Raw genomic sequence first — 16,527 nt, forward strand, 5'->3', positions numbered from 1 at the left:
AGCAGACGAAGAAGGGAACCGGCGCGAGGGCGGAAGGAACTCGGTTTCTCTTTCTCTCGGGCCGGGGACCGCGGGCGGAACATGTGGGACCCGCGCGCGTTCGAGCGGCTGTGGCGGGCCGAGTTCCCCGGGGCGGAGGCGCCGGCGCTGCGGCTGGAGACAGCGCGGGACGTAGAGCTGGAGCTGGAGCGCTGCAGCCTCAACCTGGCGCGGCTGCAACAGGTGCTGGCCCAGGAGCGCTTCAAGGCCTCGCACCTGCGCGCATTGCTGGCCGGGGAGGGGCGCGCGGGGGCCGGAGATCCCCGGGAACCCCGGGACCCCGAGGCCGCAGTCCCCCGCGCGGGAAGGAGCTGGGCTGCCGCCGTCCACCAGCAGCTGCTGCAGCCGCTGCTGCGGTTCCGCGCCCAGGAGGACGAGGCGGGCGCCGGCGGCGACTCGGAGACGCTGGATCCGAACGAGAAGTTCGCGCTCGGCCCCTGGCTGGCGGCCCCTTGCGGGTTCCGGATGCGCTGTGAGGAGGCGGAGGAGAGGCCGGGGCGCGAGAGCAGCCCCCACCGCGGGACGCCCCCGGCCCCCGGGGGGCCGAGACCCCAGCGCGGGAGCCCCGACCTGGAGCAGCTGGAGGCCGAGGCGGAGGAGCCTCCCAGGCTCGGGGCCCGCGACCACCTGCCCTCGTGGAGACGTCGGAGGTTCCTGCTGGCGCCCGAGCTGGACTCGCCGGCCCACAGCTCCCCGGAGAGGGACAGCAACGACAGCCGTCACAGCTCCGACCGCGAGGACGGCTTCTCCGCAGGTGGGCGCCCCGTCAGATCTCCCAGACCCCTCGCGCGCCCCTCTCTAGACCCGCCGCGCCCCCCACCCCACCCCCTGGGCCGCTGATGCCCTTCCCTGGCAGACTTCGTGGCCCTGTTTAACCTCAAGAAAGGGGCTGGGACGAAGGGGAAGGTGGATGAGATGCTCCTGTTTACCCCAAAGCCACTTGTGGAACTTGGAAAAAATGTGTGCAGCGATGGTCAAGTGCGGGTGACTGTGGAAATTAGCCTCGCGTCGGCGGCAGGGGCGATGAAATGGGGCGTGGGACCAGCCCTTGGGAGGAACCGTCGCCCAGGCTGCGGCACTTCGGCTCTGGGCGCTACAACATTCGCCTTGTCCCTGCAGCCAGCCCCCAGTCCGGACACCCCCGTCCCTGCAGCCCGCCCCGCCCCCCGGTCCGGACACCCCGGTCCCTGCAGCCCGCGTGTCCCAGTCCGGACACCCCAGTCCCTGCAGCCCACCCCACCGGGCCCCGCGGTCCAGATCCCTCCCAGCTGCCCTGACTGTGGATCCTTTTCTGCACACGCGCCAGCGGCTTCCCACTTGCCGACACTCCTGACTCTGAGCTCCGGTTTCCCGCCTGTGGAAGCCGAACTCTTCCCCTCGGGTTTCTGAACCTGTGCCTCATCTTCTCCAGGCTGCTCTGTTCGTGGGAAGCTTCAGGGAAGTTCCCTGACCCTCGCCAGCCCCTCTTGGCTGACGCGTTGTCTTAGGAGGCTGCGCGGCCTGTCGGCTTTCTAGGAGCCTGGGAGCGTGAGAGGAAGGGGAAGGGTTGGAACCGTCTAGTTTCCAGCTCACCCAGCTCCGGGAGATCGTGTCTAGTGCCCGCATTTGATAAAAGAGGAAACTGAGGCTCAGGAGGATGACTTGCTGGCTGGGGTGAGCTAAGACCTTCCCCGGGCCTCCTGCCACATCTGCTCTCTCTTCTGAGGACAGGGCCTGGTTTCAGTCGTCTTTGAACCCCCTTCTGGTCGCACTCGCGGGGCCTTGCAACAGCGAAAGCTCAGCGAGTAATGACTGATGGCAGGGAACTGAGCGCCCGGCGGGCTCTTCGTAGGTCAGGGAGTGGGAATGGGACCGAGGAGCAAAGTCAGGCGGGATGTGGGGTGGCGTGACTGCCTCTTGCTGCATCTGGGAACGGTCAGAGTCTCAGCCACGCAGAAGGCAGGACACTGGTGGCGTCTGGTTGGGTCAAGCTGCAGGAATTTAAGATGTCTTCCTTCTCAGTGAAGGAGGAGAAAAAAATCACTGATGCTGGGATTGTTCCAAAATCTCCGTTATTAGATTTTATCTGGGCGAGTTTGCATTCGAATGAAAAACCGTCCACTTTGCTAAAAGCGCATTTGGAAGGCCCATCGAGTCATCTGTTTTGATCAGTTACACTCTAGAGAGGCCCAGAAGCAGAGGTGAAAAGGGCCATTTTCTTCTAGATGAGGGCATGCTAGCAACATCAGAGTGTAAATAAATCAGTCTGCAGGCCAGGCGTGGTGGCTCACGCCTGTAATCCCAGCACTTTGGGAGGCTGAGGTGGGCGAATCATGAGGTCAAGAGATCGAGACCATCCTGGCCAACATGGTGAAACCCCATCTCTACTAAAAATACAAAAATTAGCTTGGCATGGTGGCGCATGCCTGTAGTCCCAGCTACTCAGGAGGCTGAGGCAGGATAATTGCTTGAACCCGGGAGGTGGAGGTTTCAGTGAGCCGAGATCACGCCACTGTACTCTAGCCTGACACCTGGCGACAGAGCAAGACTGTCTAAAAAAAAAAAAAAAAGTTACTCTGCCAATTCGCCCAGTATCTTCCTTTCAGCACCTGTAACCTTGATTGGTACCAGAAAAGACAAAGACCAGCCCGTGCTGGCCTGGTGAGGAGTGGGGGACGGCAGAGAGGAGTCGGCTGTGTTTGGTGGTGCCTTGTGCTGGCCTGCCGAGGAGTAGGGGATGGGCCTCCCGAGGAGTAGGGGATGGGCAGAGTGGAATCGGCTGTGTTGGGTGCAGCCTGTGCTGAGAGGCCAGGCCTGTGTCAATGACCTGGCCCTGCCCCTCCCCAGGTGTGAGACCATGGGAAAGCCACTGACCCTTCCAAGCCGCAGTCTGTCTGTCCGATGGGAATCATGGAAATAGCCAGCACCTCAGCGGCTGACTCTTGCCAGCTCCTGTTCTGAGCACTTTATACACTTTAATTCATTTATACCACACAACACTGTCATGAGATGGGCACTGAGAGGTTCGGCTCTATGGCCCCACCCACATCTCGTCTGGAATTGTACTCTCCTCGAGTGGAGGGCGGGAGGGCGGGATGTTGGGGGTGATTGGGTCACAGGGGCAGTTCCCCCAGCTGTTCTCATGGTAGTGACTGAGTTCTCATGAGATCTGCTGGTTTCAGAGTGTTTGGGGATTTCCCCCGCTCCCAGCTCGTTCTCTCTCCTGCCCCCTTCCAAAGAAGGTGGTTGCTGCTTCTCCACTTTCTGCTGTGATTTTAAGTTTCCTGAGGCCTCCCCAGCCATGGGGAGCTGTGAGTTGATGAAACCTCTTTTACTGATAAATTACCCAGCCTCGGGTAGTTCTTTATAGCAGTGTGAAAATGGACTAATACGGGTTACTGTTATTATTTCCATTCTGCCTGAGAATCACAAGGCCTGCCCGTGGTCATCCAGCTTATAAGTAGCACTTAGGATTTGGACCCAGGCAGTCTGACTTCCAACTCCATGCTTCAAACACCAAGCTGTGCTGCCTCAAATATTAGCACCTACCTCTTAGGATAGTTAGGAAGATTAAATGCAAGAGAATATTTGAAGAGTTTAGCAGAACACCTGGTGCATGGTGACCATGGAGGGTGTTCGTGTCTGTGTGTGAGTGTGTGTGTGGGGGGTTGTTGTTTTTTGTTTGTTTGTTTGAGACAGAGTCTCACTCTGTCGCCCAGGCTGGAGTGCAGTGGTGCAATCCTGGCTCACTGCAACCTTCGCTTCCCAGGTTCAAACGATTCTCCTGCCTCAGCCTTCTGAGTATGTGGGATTACAGGTGTGTGCCACCACACATGGCTAATATTTGTATTTTTAGTAGAGACAGGTTTCACCATGTTGGTCAGGCTGGTCTCGAACTCCTGACCTCAGGTGATCTGCCCACCTTGGCCTCCCAAAGTACTGGGGTTACAGGCGTGAGCCACTGCTCCCGACTTGTTTTCCTCTATATCACTAAAGTCCCTAGGAGACCCCAGACCATCTGCTGCTCATGTCAGCCACCAGGGCTGCTGCCCACTCATCCGGCTCCTTCCTGGGCAGACATGGCCTTGCAGGTGAGCAGACTGTCTGCTGGTTTCCAGGCCTCCTCTCCTTGGCTGTGCACTCTTGGGCAGACTCAGCTGCAAGCCTGCATTTGGAGACCCTAGCGTTTCCCTGCATGCTGGCAGGCTTCTCTGTTACCGCTGCAAGCCAGCACATGCAGGAGCTGGGTGATACATCTTTTTGGGGGTTTATGCATCCTTTCTGCTGCCTCTGGCATTTCCTGTGCATTTGGACTCTAAACAAATTGCATTCTTCTAGCAAAGCCCAAAGGTGCTTTTCAGTCGCATCTTTTTGACTGGCAGTGTCAGATGATAAAGTAAACATTGTTAATATTTTAAACTGGTGTCATTTTCTCCATGTGTTAAACTTTGCTTATGGAGACAAGTGTTTTCTGTTTTTGCTGGCCCTTGGAATTCATCCATCCGTTTAACCATCCATCCATCCATCCATCCATCCACCCACCCACCTACCCGTCTGTCCATCTGTCCATCCATTCATCCATCCATCTACCCACCCACCTACCCACTCATCTGTCCATCCATTCATCCATCTATCCATCCATCCATCCATCCTCTCACCCACCCATCTGTCCGTTGATCCATCCATCCACCCACGCACCCATCCACCTGCCCATCTGTCTGTCTGTCCATCCATCCATCCACCCACCCACCTGCCCATCTGTCCATCCATCCATCCATCCACCTACCCAGCTACCCACTTGCCTGTCTGTCAGTCCATCCATCCATCCATCCATCCATCCATCCACCCACCCACCTGCCCGTCTGTTCGTCCATCCATCCATCCCACTCAACAAGCATTTGTCAAGGTCTTAACTTCTTGCCAGGCCTAAGTTAAGAGATGAGACTGCACAGGTTGGTGACCTACCTTCAAGAATCTCACTAGTGGCCGGGCGTAGTGGCTCATGCTGTAATCCCAGCGCTTTGGGAGGCTGAGGTGGGTGGATCACCTGATGTCAGGAGTTCAAGACCAGCCTGGCCAACATGGTGAAACCCCATCTCTACTAAAAATACCAAAAACTTAGCCAGGTGTGGCGGCGGGCACTTCTAATCCCAGCTACTTGGGAGGCTACGGCAAGAGAATTACTTGAATTCGGGAGGTGGAGTTGGGATCATGTCGGTGCATTCCAGCCTGGGCGACAGAGCAAGACTTGGTCTCAAAAAAAAAAAAAAGATTAAAAAAAGATTCTCACTGGCTCTTTGGCTCCTGGGGTGGCATATGTAGGTTTTTGGATAAAACAACTTTCCAGTGGGTGGCTGGAGGTTAAATCCTGAGATGAATGATTAAGGAATGTTGTTTAGAACCGTAGCGACATTCAAGAGCCTAGAACGGGAGAAGAGTCTCAGAGTCAAGGTTCTGCCTTCACACTCCAGACAGAGGAAGACCCTGAAACCCTGAAAGGAACCTCAAGGTCAGGAGCTCAGAGCTGTCAAGGTGGGCTGAGGAGCCGGATCCGGGCTCTTCACATTGCATCCTGCAGCCTCCCTTTGTGGAATGTTAAGCAGGGGATGCTGATGACATGAGTCCTGTCAAGGTCACAGTAACAGGAGCAGGAGGTCAGTTCACGGAGCCCCAGCCATCTCAGCAGGTAGAAATTTCCTAAATGAAAACACTGAGGCTCCGAAAGGTAAAGAAACCTGTCCCGTGTCACCTGCTAGCATGTGGTGGAGTCAGCATTTGAACTGGAGTCAGTCCACAAAGTTGACCCTTTTTAACTTCCAGCCTGGGCAGCCAGTGGAACACCAGACTTCCCTACTCAGGAGGTCCCGCCGTTGGATTCTGGAAGGTTACTGATGGATACTTTTATTTATTATTATTATTATTATCATTATTTGAGACAGAGTCTTGCTTAGTCGCTGAGATTGGAGTGCAGTGGCGCAATCTCAGCTCACTGCAACCTCAGCCTCCCAAGCTCAAGCCATTCTCGTGCCTCAACCTCCCAAGTGGCTGGGATTACAGGCACATACCACCATGCCCAGCTAATTTTTGTATTTTTAGTAGAGGCGGGGTTTCACCATGTTGGTCAGGCTGGTCTTGAACTCCTGACCTCAGGTGATCCACCCGCCTCAGCCTCCCAAAGTGCTGGGATTACAGGTGTGATCCACTGCGCCTGACCTATTTTATTTTAAGACAGGGTTTCACTCTGTTGCCCAGGCTGTAGTGCAGTGGCACAAACACGGCTCACTGCAGCCTTCACCTCCCGAGTTCAAGCGATCCTCCCACCTCAGCCTCCCAAGTAGCTGGGACTGCAGGCACATGCCACCATGCCTGGGTAATTTTTATTCTTTTTGTAAAGGCAGGGTTTCACTATGTTGCCCAGGCTTGTCTAGAACTCCCAGGCTCAAGTGATCCTTGCTCCTCCACCTCCCACAGTGCTGAGATTACAGACATGAGCCACCACACCTGGCCCTGAGACTTTTATTTTTAATCCTATGGGAAGTGAATTTCCTCCTAGGTAGTCATGTTAGCTGGTTCATCTGTAACCTGATGGGTTTTCTCCCCTTCCCATCAGTGACTAAGGAGATTGTTGCTCCTGGAAGAATTACTTGTGTTCAGTGGATGTCTGAGTAACTTAATTCGAAGGATTGAATTCTCAGCCTTCGCTGTGGTAGCCAGGCACGATGGCTCATGCCTGTAATCCCAGCAGTCTGGGAGGCCAAGGCAGGCTGATCACTTCAGGTCAGGAGTTTGAGACCACCCTGACCAACATGGTGAAACCCCATCTCTACTGAAAACACAAACTTAGCCAGGGACAGTGGTGCATGCCTGTAATCCCAGCTACTAGGGAGGCTGAGGCAGGAGAATCGCTTGAACCCAGGAAGCAGAGGTTGCAGTGAGCCGAGATTGTGACACTGTACTCCAATCTGGATGAGAAAGTGAGACCCTGTCTCAAAAAAAAAAAAAAAAAAAATGCCATTTGAGACACCTGAGCTGGTGGTTTGCTGTGATTCATTTGTAGCCAGAGCTGATATTGTGCCACTGTTTGCTTGGCTCTTGAGGGCTTCTTTTGGACCAACCCAAATCCCCACCATCTCCACCTCACCAATGCTTTACTTGCCAGCCAGAGGGTGAGGGGGCGGAGTCTGTTTAACAGTTCCTTCCTGCTGTATGAGCAGTTAACACAACTAAGTTCGGAACCTTTTCTATTCCTCTGTTCTGTTTTTCTCCTGGGTAAGAGACTGTTCACAAAGCGACTGGCTCTGTGTTTCACTCTGGATCTTTGTTTTAAAATCAGGATCTTCATGCTTTTCCTTGGCTTCGGAATCATAGTACAAGCATTTCCCCATCTGAAAAATGGGATTGCTATTACCTAGTTTGCAGAGTCATGACACTTATGTCAGATGAGTTAATGACCCTCTCTAAGCTTCAGGCTCCTTGCCCATAAGATGGGAGTGATAGCGGGTGCCTGTAATCCCAGCTGCTTGGGAGGCCGAGGCAAGAGAATTGCTTGAACCGGGAGGCAGAGGTTGCAGGAAGCCGAGAATTGCGTCATTGCACTCCAGCCTGGGTAACAAGAGGGAAACTCCGTCTGAAAAAAAAAAGGTGGGGGTGATAATAATAGGACTGTTTCAGAGGCTTGCTGTGAAGCCTGCCTGTTACTAAACCCTTCGTACCCGCCCGTGCTGTGCACTGTTTTTGCTGCTGTTACAAGTCCAGGATTTTCAGTTGGCTAAACCAAGCGGCTGCTTACAATTGAATCTCTCCAGGAATAGTTTCCAAGCCTCTTCTCTCCCTTTTCACTTACCCCTGTCCCTAGTCCAGAGGTGTTTTGCTTCTTCAGAGGAAGACAAACTTTCTGGGTCCTTTGCGGTCCCTGATGCTTCCCTGTCAAGCCCTGTCTTTCTTGATGTCTGCAAAACCACCATCTGCCTTCTTATTTTCTACCTTTTACGCAGACGCTTTCAGCCAGCACTCATGCCCCCCAGCGTCTTCCCCTCTGCTTCCCCAAACCCGTCCCCAAACCGACCCCTCCTTTAAGGCCTGATTTTCCATAGAACCTGGGATTGGTTAAGATCGGGATTTGCCGTGTATGATGAAACTCAAAAAAGTAGCTTAAACAAGATAGAGGCTTATTTATCTCACATGGAAGAGAATTCCGGAGGCCAGCAGTCCAGTGGGGAGTACGATAACTGCGTGATCAGCAGGAATGCGGGCTTTTCAGTTTCTCTGCTTCTCTGTCCCCAAGCTTGCCTCCTGGTCTGAAACAGCTGCTAGCGATGCAGCCATCACATTCATGTTTCAGGCAGGAATTAGAAGAATGGAAAGAGGAGCATAAGGGCGAGTGGTGACTGCTGGTCTGTCTTTCAGGGGACTTTCCTGGGAACCCCTCGTAACGATTTCTGTTTTTATCTCCTTAGCCACCTCAAGCTGTAAGGGAGACTGGGAAATGTGTGTTCTCTCTGGCCATATGGCCACCTCAGATAAAATAGGGGCTCTGTCCCAAGGAAAAACAGAAGAATTGCTATTGTGTCGGCAGCTAGCAGTCTCTGGCACAAGCCTCTTCCAACCACTCCGACCCATCTTGTGTTTCTCCGAGTGAGCCCCATGCTGCACAATCATCTTATTATTATGCCATCTATTAATTTATTGACCCGGTAAACAAATAGCCACTGAACCACTGCTCTGCGCAAGACACTGACCTTTTACGTGTCTACTGTGAGGCGTTGCTCTGAATCTAAGAGGTTAGCTGGCTGCTCAAACGCAGGGACCATCATTTATACTGCTTTTCTCCCTCGCAACAATATCTTTCACAGAGCTGGACTTGGGGCAGGCACTTGATGAGTTCCTGGCTGATTTTAGAACAGTCACGAATGAGGCCGGGCACATCCTCACATTCAATTTTCAGAACAGCCTCCTAAAGTAAGCACTGCTGTTCTCATTTTGTGGGTGGGGAGATGGAGGCTCTGGCTGGTTAACTAATAAGCCGAGATCTCCTAGCACTAAGTGGTGGGGCTTTTTCTCCAGCTTTAAAAATTAATTAATTTTTATTAAGAGATAATTCATGTTGATCAGGCACTGTGGCTCATGCCTGTAATCCTAGCACTTTGGGACACCAAGGCAGGTGGATCACGAGGTCAGGAGTTTGAGACCATCCTGGCCAACATGGTGAAACCTCATCTCTACTAAGAATACAAAAATTACCTGGGTGTGGTGGTGCATGCCTCTAATCCCAGCTACTCAGGAGGCTGAGGTGGGAGAATCCCTTGAACACGGGAGGCAGAGGTTGTAGGGAGCTGAGATCACACCGCTGCACTCCAGCCTGGACAACAAGAGCAAGACTCCATCTCAAAAAAAAAAAAAAAGAATATCTAGATGCTCATGTCACCATCCCTAATCTAAACCTAAGTCACTGCAATAACTGAGTCTTCTGCCTCTAGCCATTTCCCTCCAGCTCCCAGCTTTTATGTTCCACATTAAATCCAAATGATTTCTCTAGCCCCTAAGTCCAGATATGCACCCCCTGCTGGCGCTCTTCAATGGCTTCCTGCCACCTGCAAAATAATCTCTGAACTCCTTTGATGCGATGTGCCAGGCCCTCTGTGACCTCCACCTCCCCCACCCAGTGTGGACACCTGCTGCTCCCTTGATGCTGAACTGCTTATAGTTAAAATAATCTCTGAGCTCCTTCGATGTGATGTGCCAGGCCCTCCATGACCTCCACACCCCGCCACCAGTGTGGACACCTGCTGCTTCCGCAATACTGAACTGCTTACAGCCTCCAAGCTCACCTTGTACACTCATTCCCCAGCATTTCCATGGATATGCCCTCTCCATGTTGTCCATGTGACAGACAGATTCCTGTTCATTCAGGTCTTGGCTGGGAGGCTGCCTCCTCTGTGAAGTCTTCCCTGCCTTCCCTAGGTACAGCTAGGAGCTGGGTCTCAATTAGGAGTGCGTTTGGCAAACAACAGAACCCCCTACCCCTGCCCCATCGCAATGGCTAGGCCGAATCATGACTTCTAAACATGTCCACATCCTCATCCTTGAACTTGGATGTTATATTACATGGCACGAGGCACGTCCTCATCCCTGGAACTTGTATGTTACATTACATGGTAGAAGGAACTTGGCAGATGTGATCAAATGGGGGACTCTTTCTTTATTTTTTGAGATGGAGTCTTGCATGACTCTGTCACTCAGGCTGGAGTGCAGTGGCACAGTCTCACCTAGGCTGGGGTGCAGAGGCGCAGCCCCACCCAGGCTGGAGTGCAGTGGTGCGGCCCCATCCAGGCTGCAGTGCAGTGGTGGGATCTTGGCTCACGGCAACCTCCGCTCCTGGATTCAAGTGATTCTCCTGCCTCAGCCTCTTGAGTAGCTGGGATTACAGGCATGCACCACCTTGCCCGTCTAATTCTTGAATTTTTAGTAGAGATGGGGTTTTACCATGTTGGCCAGGATGGTCTCAAACTCCTGACCTCAGGTGATCTGCCCACCTCGCCTCCCAAAGTGCTGGGGTGACAGGCATGATTCTGACATGGAGGAATTATCCTGGATTATCTAGGGGCGCTCCATGGAATCACAAGGGTCTTAAAATGGGAAACGTAATACACAACATTAGAAATGACTAAGTTATTTCACCGTTGTTTCACTCAGCAACTTGCTAGGATTCACAAGACTCGACACCAGATTATACTCATGGCTAAGATTTTTTTTTTTGCTGAGGATACAGAGCAAAGGCAGCTGGAAAAAGCTTGGCATGAGCAGACTCCAGAGAAGCCCACAGAGGCTTGTGATGTCCTTCCTCCTCTGAGACCATCTCCGTCTCTGAGAGCAAACTGCAGGACATATGTGGACTATCTCTGCCCAAAGAGGTCTGAGTCTCAAAGTCTGAGACTTATGGGAGGCTGGTACATAGGTATATACTGCTGCACAACCAGCCATGGCACGAGAAAATAAGGACCCAACAATAAAATTAAACCAGACGCATATCATCAGCCTTGATGGCTTCTGCAAAGGAAAATGATAAAACTGACAGCATGGTTTATTCCTGCAGGTGCAAAATGATGAAGTCACTAACATAGTGAAAAGAATCCTCCTTGTCACCTATGATGGGTGTGTGAGACCATGGCTGGGTGTGGTGGCTCATGTCCATAATCCCAGCACTTTGGGAGGCCGAGGCAGGAGGATCACCTGAGCTCAGGAGTTTGAGACCAGCCTGGTCAATATGGTGAAACCCCATCTCTACTAAAAATACCAAAATTAGCCAGGTGTGGTGGCAGGCCCCTGTAGTCTCCCTCAGCTACTCGGGAGGCTGAGGCAGGAGAATTGCTTGAACTCAGGAGGCAGAGGTTGCAGTGAGCCGAGATCATGCCCCTGCACTCCAGCCTGGGCAACAGAGCGAGACTCTGTCTCCAATAAACAAATGAACAGAAAAATATACTAGAATTAAAAACCGTGGAAACCTATTGTGTGCATGACGTCATTGATTCCTAGTACGTTAACTTCATTCGTGAGGGTGGAAGGCCTAAAGATCTGATTGCTCAGCTCTCTGAAAAATGCGATTTCCTTGGGGATTTTGCCCATTTGGAATGTATGAGGAATTCAGAGAAGTCTGGACGTACACTGCTAATTTCCAAGGTCTTTGTTAATTGGACCTAGGGGGCCATCTCGGCAACCTACTCACCATTTACAGCATTATTTCAAATCATAAAGGATAGACTCAGCCAGGTGCGGTGGCTCACACCTGTAATCCCAGCACTTTGGGAGGCCAAGGTGGATGGATCACAAGGTCCAGAGTTCAAGACCAACCTGTGAAACCTCATCTCTACTAAAAATACAAAAATTAGTAGGGCTTGGTGGCAGGTGCCTGTAGTCCCAGCTACTCAGGAGGCTGAGGCAGGAGAATCGCTTGAACTCAGGAGGCAGAGGTTGGGCTGAGCTGATATCGTGCCACTGCACTCCAGCCTGGGTGACAGAGCAAGACTCCATCTCAAAAAAAAAAAAAAGAAAAGAAAAGACTCATCAGCAAAAGTTTGAAATCATCCATTTGTAGTTTGGGGACAGCTGACTATGATGAGATGGTTTTGCCTTGCTGGATGCTGAGTAAAAGTATGTGTCACATGAATACTTTTCTCACTATGTTCCCATGAGACTAAGCATGATTCTTCTCATTCTGTCCTGACAAGTGTGGAGACAGTGAACCACTTGTCCAGAGTCACACAGCTAACACAGAACAGAGTCAGGACTGGAACACAGCTCTTTCTGAGGCCAAAGTTATTCTCTCCTCCTTCGCCACTGACTGCTACCTCTCCAGACTACAGCTCTTCACTCTAGAATAAGGTGATTGCACTAGGTAGTTTTCCAGACAGACCTACATTTTATGGACCCCAGTAAGTTAAATGAGCTGAGACTATGTACCAAGTAAGGTTAAGATCCTGGCTTTGAATCAGAGGAACGTGGGTTTGGGTCTGGGCCACTTGTTATTTTGTGCCCTTTACCAAGTTACTTCACCTATCTACAAACCTGGTTTCTTTTCTATACAATAAGGATAATTATACCTCACTTGGCATTGCAAAGGTTCAATAAAGTAACGTACAGAAAATAGGTAACATGGGGTCTGGCATATGGTGTGCTCCATATAAATGTAAACAGCTATTGCGTCAAGAGCATGCTGGCCAAGGCAGGCGGATCACTTGAGGTCGGGAGTTTGAGAACAGCCTGTCCAACATGGTGAAACCCCGTCTCTACTAAAATTATAAAAACTAGCCAGGTGTGATGGCGGGCACCTGTAATCCAAGCTACTCGGGAGGCTGAGGCAGGAGAATCACTTGAACCCCTGGGAGGCAGAGGTTGCAGTGAGCCGAGATCACGCCAGGCACTCCGGCGTGAGTGAGACTCCATCTCAAAATAAAATAAAATAGCACGCCAGGCACTCCGGGCAACAGAGTGAGACTCCGTCTCAAAATAAAATAAAATAGCACGCTATCTAGGACCACATTGCCTGAGTTTGAATCACAGCTCTGCCACTTAACTGCCATGTGACCTTGCGTAAATTACTCCACCTTTCTGCGCCTCAGTTTGTTTTGTTTATTCATTCATTCATTCATTCTTTATCTGGCCTAAAATGTCAGTGCCTCAGTTTTTATATTTGTAGACTAGGGAATGATGATAACACAGTATCAATAGCTGATTAAATTGGCGTAAAGGTTGAATAGATCACTACCTGTGTAAGTGTCTTGAACTGGACCTGACACATAGTGGCCACTCGGTACGTGTTGGGTAATTGCGTTATAATCACATGGTTACTAGTTTGGCCATGCTTGTAGCTGAAGTAGACTCCAAGGGTGGAAAACGGTATCTTGCTCATCTGTTGCCTGGTCATTGCCTTCACTGAGACTGGAAATCCTGCAGTTGGAATGACCCAAGAGTTGGAGCAGTGAAGTCTCTGATTACTGATGCCTCGCAGCTGCAGCCTGGGGAGGACGGCAAGGTGGCCCTTATGCTGTTGGCTGGCGTTGGGGTCCTGTGACGGAGGAAGCCCCGTTTTGCAGGCAGCTGCCTTCCCTTCTGTTTGGCTGCATGATTGCGCTTTTTCGCTTTATTTTAAAGCATCTTGAGGAATGTGGAGCCTATTCCCGTGGACAGCAGGGAAAGCCGCAGCGTGCCATGTCTCTGACGAGCCTTGCCGACGCTCTGTGGCCCCACCCAGGCAGAAGGCTGGGGCGACATCCACTGGCTCCCTATGCTGGGCTTCAATATGGGGTCCCCGAACACCCCCGGACCCCCCCCATACCTGTCCTCATTGTCTCACAGGCACAGAGCTGCTTCCTGAATGCCAAGCTTGTTGGTAACCTTTGTGGGCTGGCAGTGAGCACACCGAAATTAATTATTCATATCAGTTTGCTGAAGGAGCTATTGTTCGCCGAGGTGACTCCCTTTTGGCCATGAGACCCAGAACTCTCCAGGCAGGGCCTTTAGACAGGTGGAGGACAGCACGGTCCTTAAGAGGCAGCCGCTCAGGCAGGGTGGCACAAGGCGGCCCAGGCTGAATGCGGTCTGCTAATGGGCTTTGTTTGGGCTGCAGAGGGTTTCAACAAAATTGAATTTGTTTAAAACCAGGAGGTTGGCTGGGTGCAATGGCTCATGCCTGCAATCCCAGCACTTTGGGAGGCCAAGGTGGGTGGATCATGAGGTCAGGAGGTCGAGACCAGCCTGACCAAAATGGTGAAACCCCATCTCCACTAAAAATACAAAAATAAGCTGGACATGGTGGTGCGTGCATGTAGTCCCACCTACTTGGGAGGCTGAAGCAGGAGAATCACTTGAGCCCAGGAGGCAGAGGTTGTGGAGAGCTGAGATTGCGACACTACACTCCAGCCTGGGCAACAGAGCAGAACTCTGTCTCAAAAAGACAAAACAAGGCTGAGTGTGGTGGCTCACGCCTGTAATCCCAGCACTTTGGGAGGCTGAGGTGGGCAGATCACGAGGTCAGGAGTTTGAGACCAGCCTGGCCAACATGGTGAAACCCCATCTCTACTAAAAATACAAAAATTAGCCAGGCGTGGTGGCGCATGCCTGTAGTCCCAGCTACTTGGGAGGCTGAGGCAGGAGAATTGCTTGAACTTGGGAGGCAGAGGTTGCAGTGAGCTGAGATCGCGTCACTGTACTCCAGCTTGGGTGACAGAACAAGACTCCGTCTCAAAAAAAAAAAAAAGCCAGGAGGTCAACCTAGCAATGTGGATTTCTGGCTTTTCTTGACAATTATGTGAGTGTGTGTGTGTGTGTGTGTGTGTGTATTTATATATTTTCTCTCCACAAGTAACCACCATTGCAGGGATGATTTAGGGCAGTGTGTATGGGAGGCATTAGGCAGAGTTGAGTGGCCCCTTCAGAGTAGACGTGATTTTGCCAATGGCGTCAGCCTTCTTCCAGCCCTTCCTCCTCTCTCACTGTGACAGGGGTGAGTCTAGTGCAGGGAACAGAGGAAGACATGGAGCTGGGTTTGCCTCGGCCTCTGCCCTAACTTCCGTGTGACTCTAGGCAAATGCCACAGCCCTCATGGGCCTCACTCTCCTCTGCAGCTCGGGGACAGTGTCCCCACCTCACAGATTTGTGAGGACTAAATGGGTTATGTAAGGGCTGAGCCTGGACCATAGTAGGTTCTATTTAGGGGTTCAGTTTCTTTCTTTTTTTTTTGAGAGAGGGTCTTGCTCTGTTGCCAGGCTGGAGTGCAGTGAGGCGATCTCGGCTCCTGCAACCTCTGCCTCCTGGGCTCAAGTGATCCTACGGCCTCAGCCTCCTGAGTAGTTGGAACTACAGGCACGCACCACCACGCCTACCTGATTTTTGTATTTTTTTGTAGAAATGGGATTTTGGGGCCAGGCAGGATGGCTCACGCCTATAATCCCAGCACTTTGGGAGGCTGATGTGGCCAGGTCACCTGAGGTCGGGAGTTCAAGACCAGCCTGACCAACATAGAGAAACCTCGTGTCTACTAAAATACAAAATTAGCCTGGCGTGGTGGCACATGCTTGTAATCCCAGCTACTCAGGAGACTGAGGCAGGAGAATTGCTCGAACTTGGGAGGCGGAGGTAGAGGTGAGCCAAGATCGTGCCATTGCACTCCAGCCTGGGCAACAAGAACGAAACTCCATCTCAAAAAAAGAGAAAAAAGAAAAGCGATGTTGCCATGTTGCCCAGGCTGGTCTTGAACTCCCGGACTCGAGCAATCTGCCTGCCTCCACCTCCCAAAGTGCTGGGTCTATAGGCCTCAGCCACCAAACCTGGTCAAAAGCAATGCTTTTGTTTGAGTATCATACTCGGAGAGAAACAGAACTTGGCCATTGAGCTTGTATACTCTGAGATAGCTGCCACATTATAGGGAAAGACTACATACAATCAGAATTTTTATATTCAAATCTTAAATCTCTCCTTTATATTCCTTTAAATTGCTATTGAGTGAACTGTAGACATTCAGCATTGTTAGGGTAATTTAAGCTTGTTAAGGAATAATTTAAATATTTTGCCTAAGTCATCCCTGCGGTGGTGGTTACTCGTGGAGAGAAAATATATAAATATACACACACACACATATACACATACATATACACACATACACATAAACACATCCACACACGCACATACATACATACACATACACTCATACGCACATGCACATGCACATACATACACACAGACGCACATATACACACACATACATAGGCGCATACACACACACACACCCCTATTGTAGAGTCCAAAAACTGATGAAAGCCAAAATAAATGATGATTTTTAAGGTTGTGGGGGTGGCGGGAAGTCCTTTATAACATTTCACATCTCTTCAAAATAGAAACAGCGGCACTGCATCTTAGACTCTTGTTTGTTTGTTTTGTTTTTGTTTTTGTTTTTGAGACGGAGTCTCACTCTGTTGCCTAGGCTAGAGTGTGGTGGTGTGGTCTTGGCTCACCACA

The 16,527-nt window shown here is 51.3% G+C and overlaps 1 protein-coding gene across 2 annotated transcripts in view; it reads left to right on the top strand.

Moving 5' to 3' along the window:
- Positions 1–16,527, top strand: part of ABR (ABR activator of RhoGEF and GTPase) — a 195,673-nt gene continuing 179,146 nt past the window's right edge. For both annotated transcript variants that reach the window (XM_078372259.1, XM_035299228.3), the window contains exon 1: positions 1–793. In XM_078372259.1, coding sequence (XP_078228385.1) covers positions 82–793 — 712 coding nt within the window. In that variant the 5' untranslated portion in view covers positions 1–81. The remainder of the gene's footprint in view (positions 794–16,527) is intronic.

This window comes from Callithrix jacchus, chromosome 5 (genome assembly GCF_049354715.1).
Source record: "Callithrix jacchus isolate 240 chromosome 5, calJac240_pri, whole genome shotgun sequence".
Classification (NCBI taxonomy): Eukaryota; Metazoa; Chordata; class Mammalia; order Primates; family Cebidae; genus Callithrix; species Callithrix jacchus.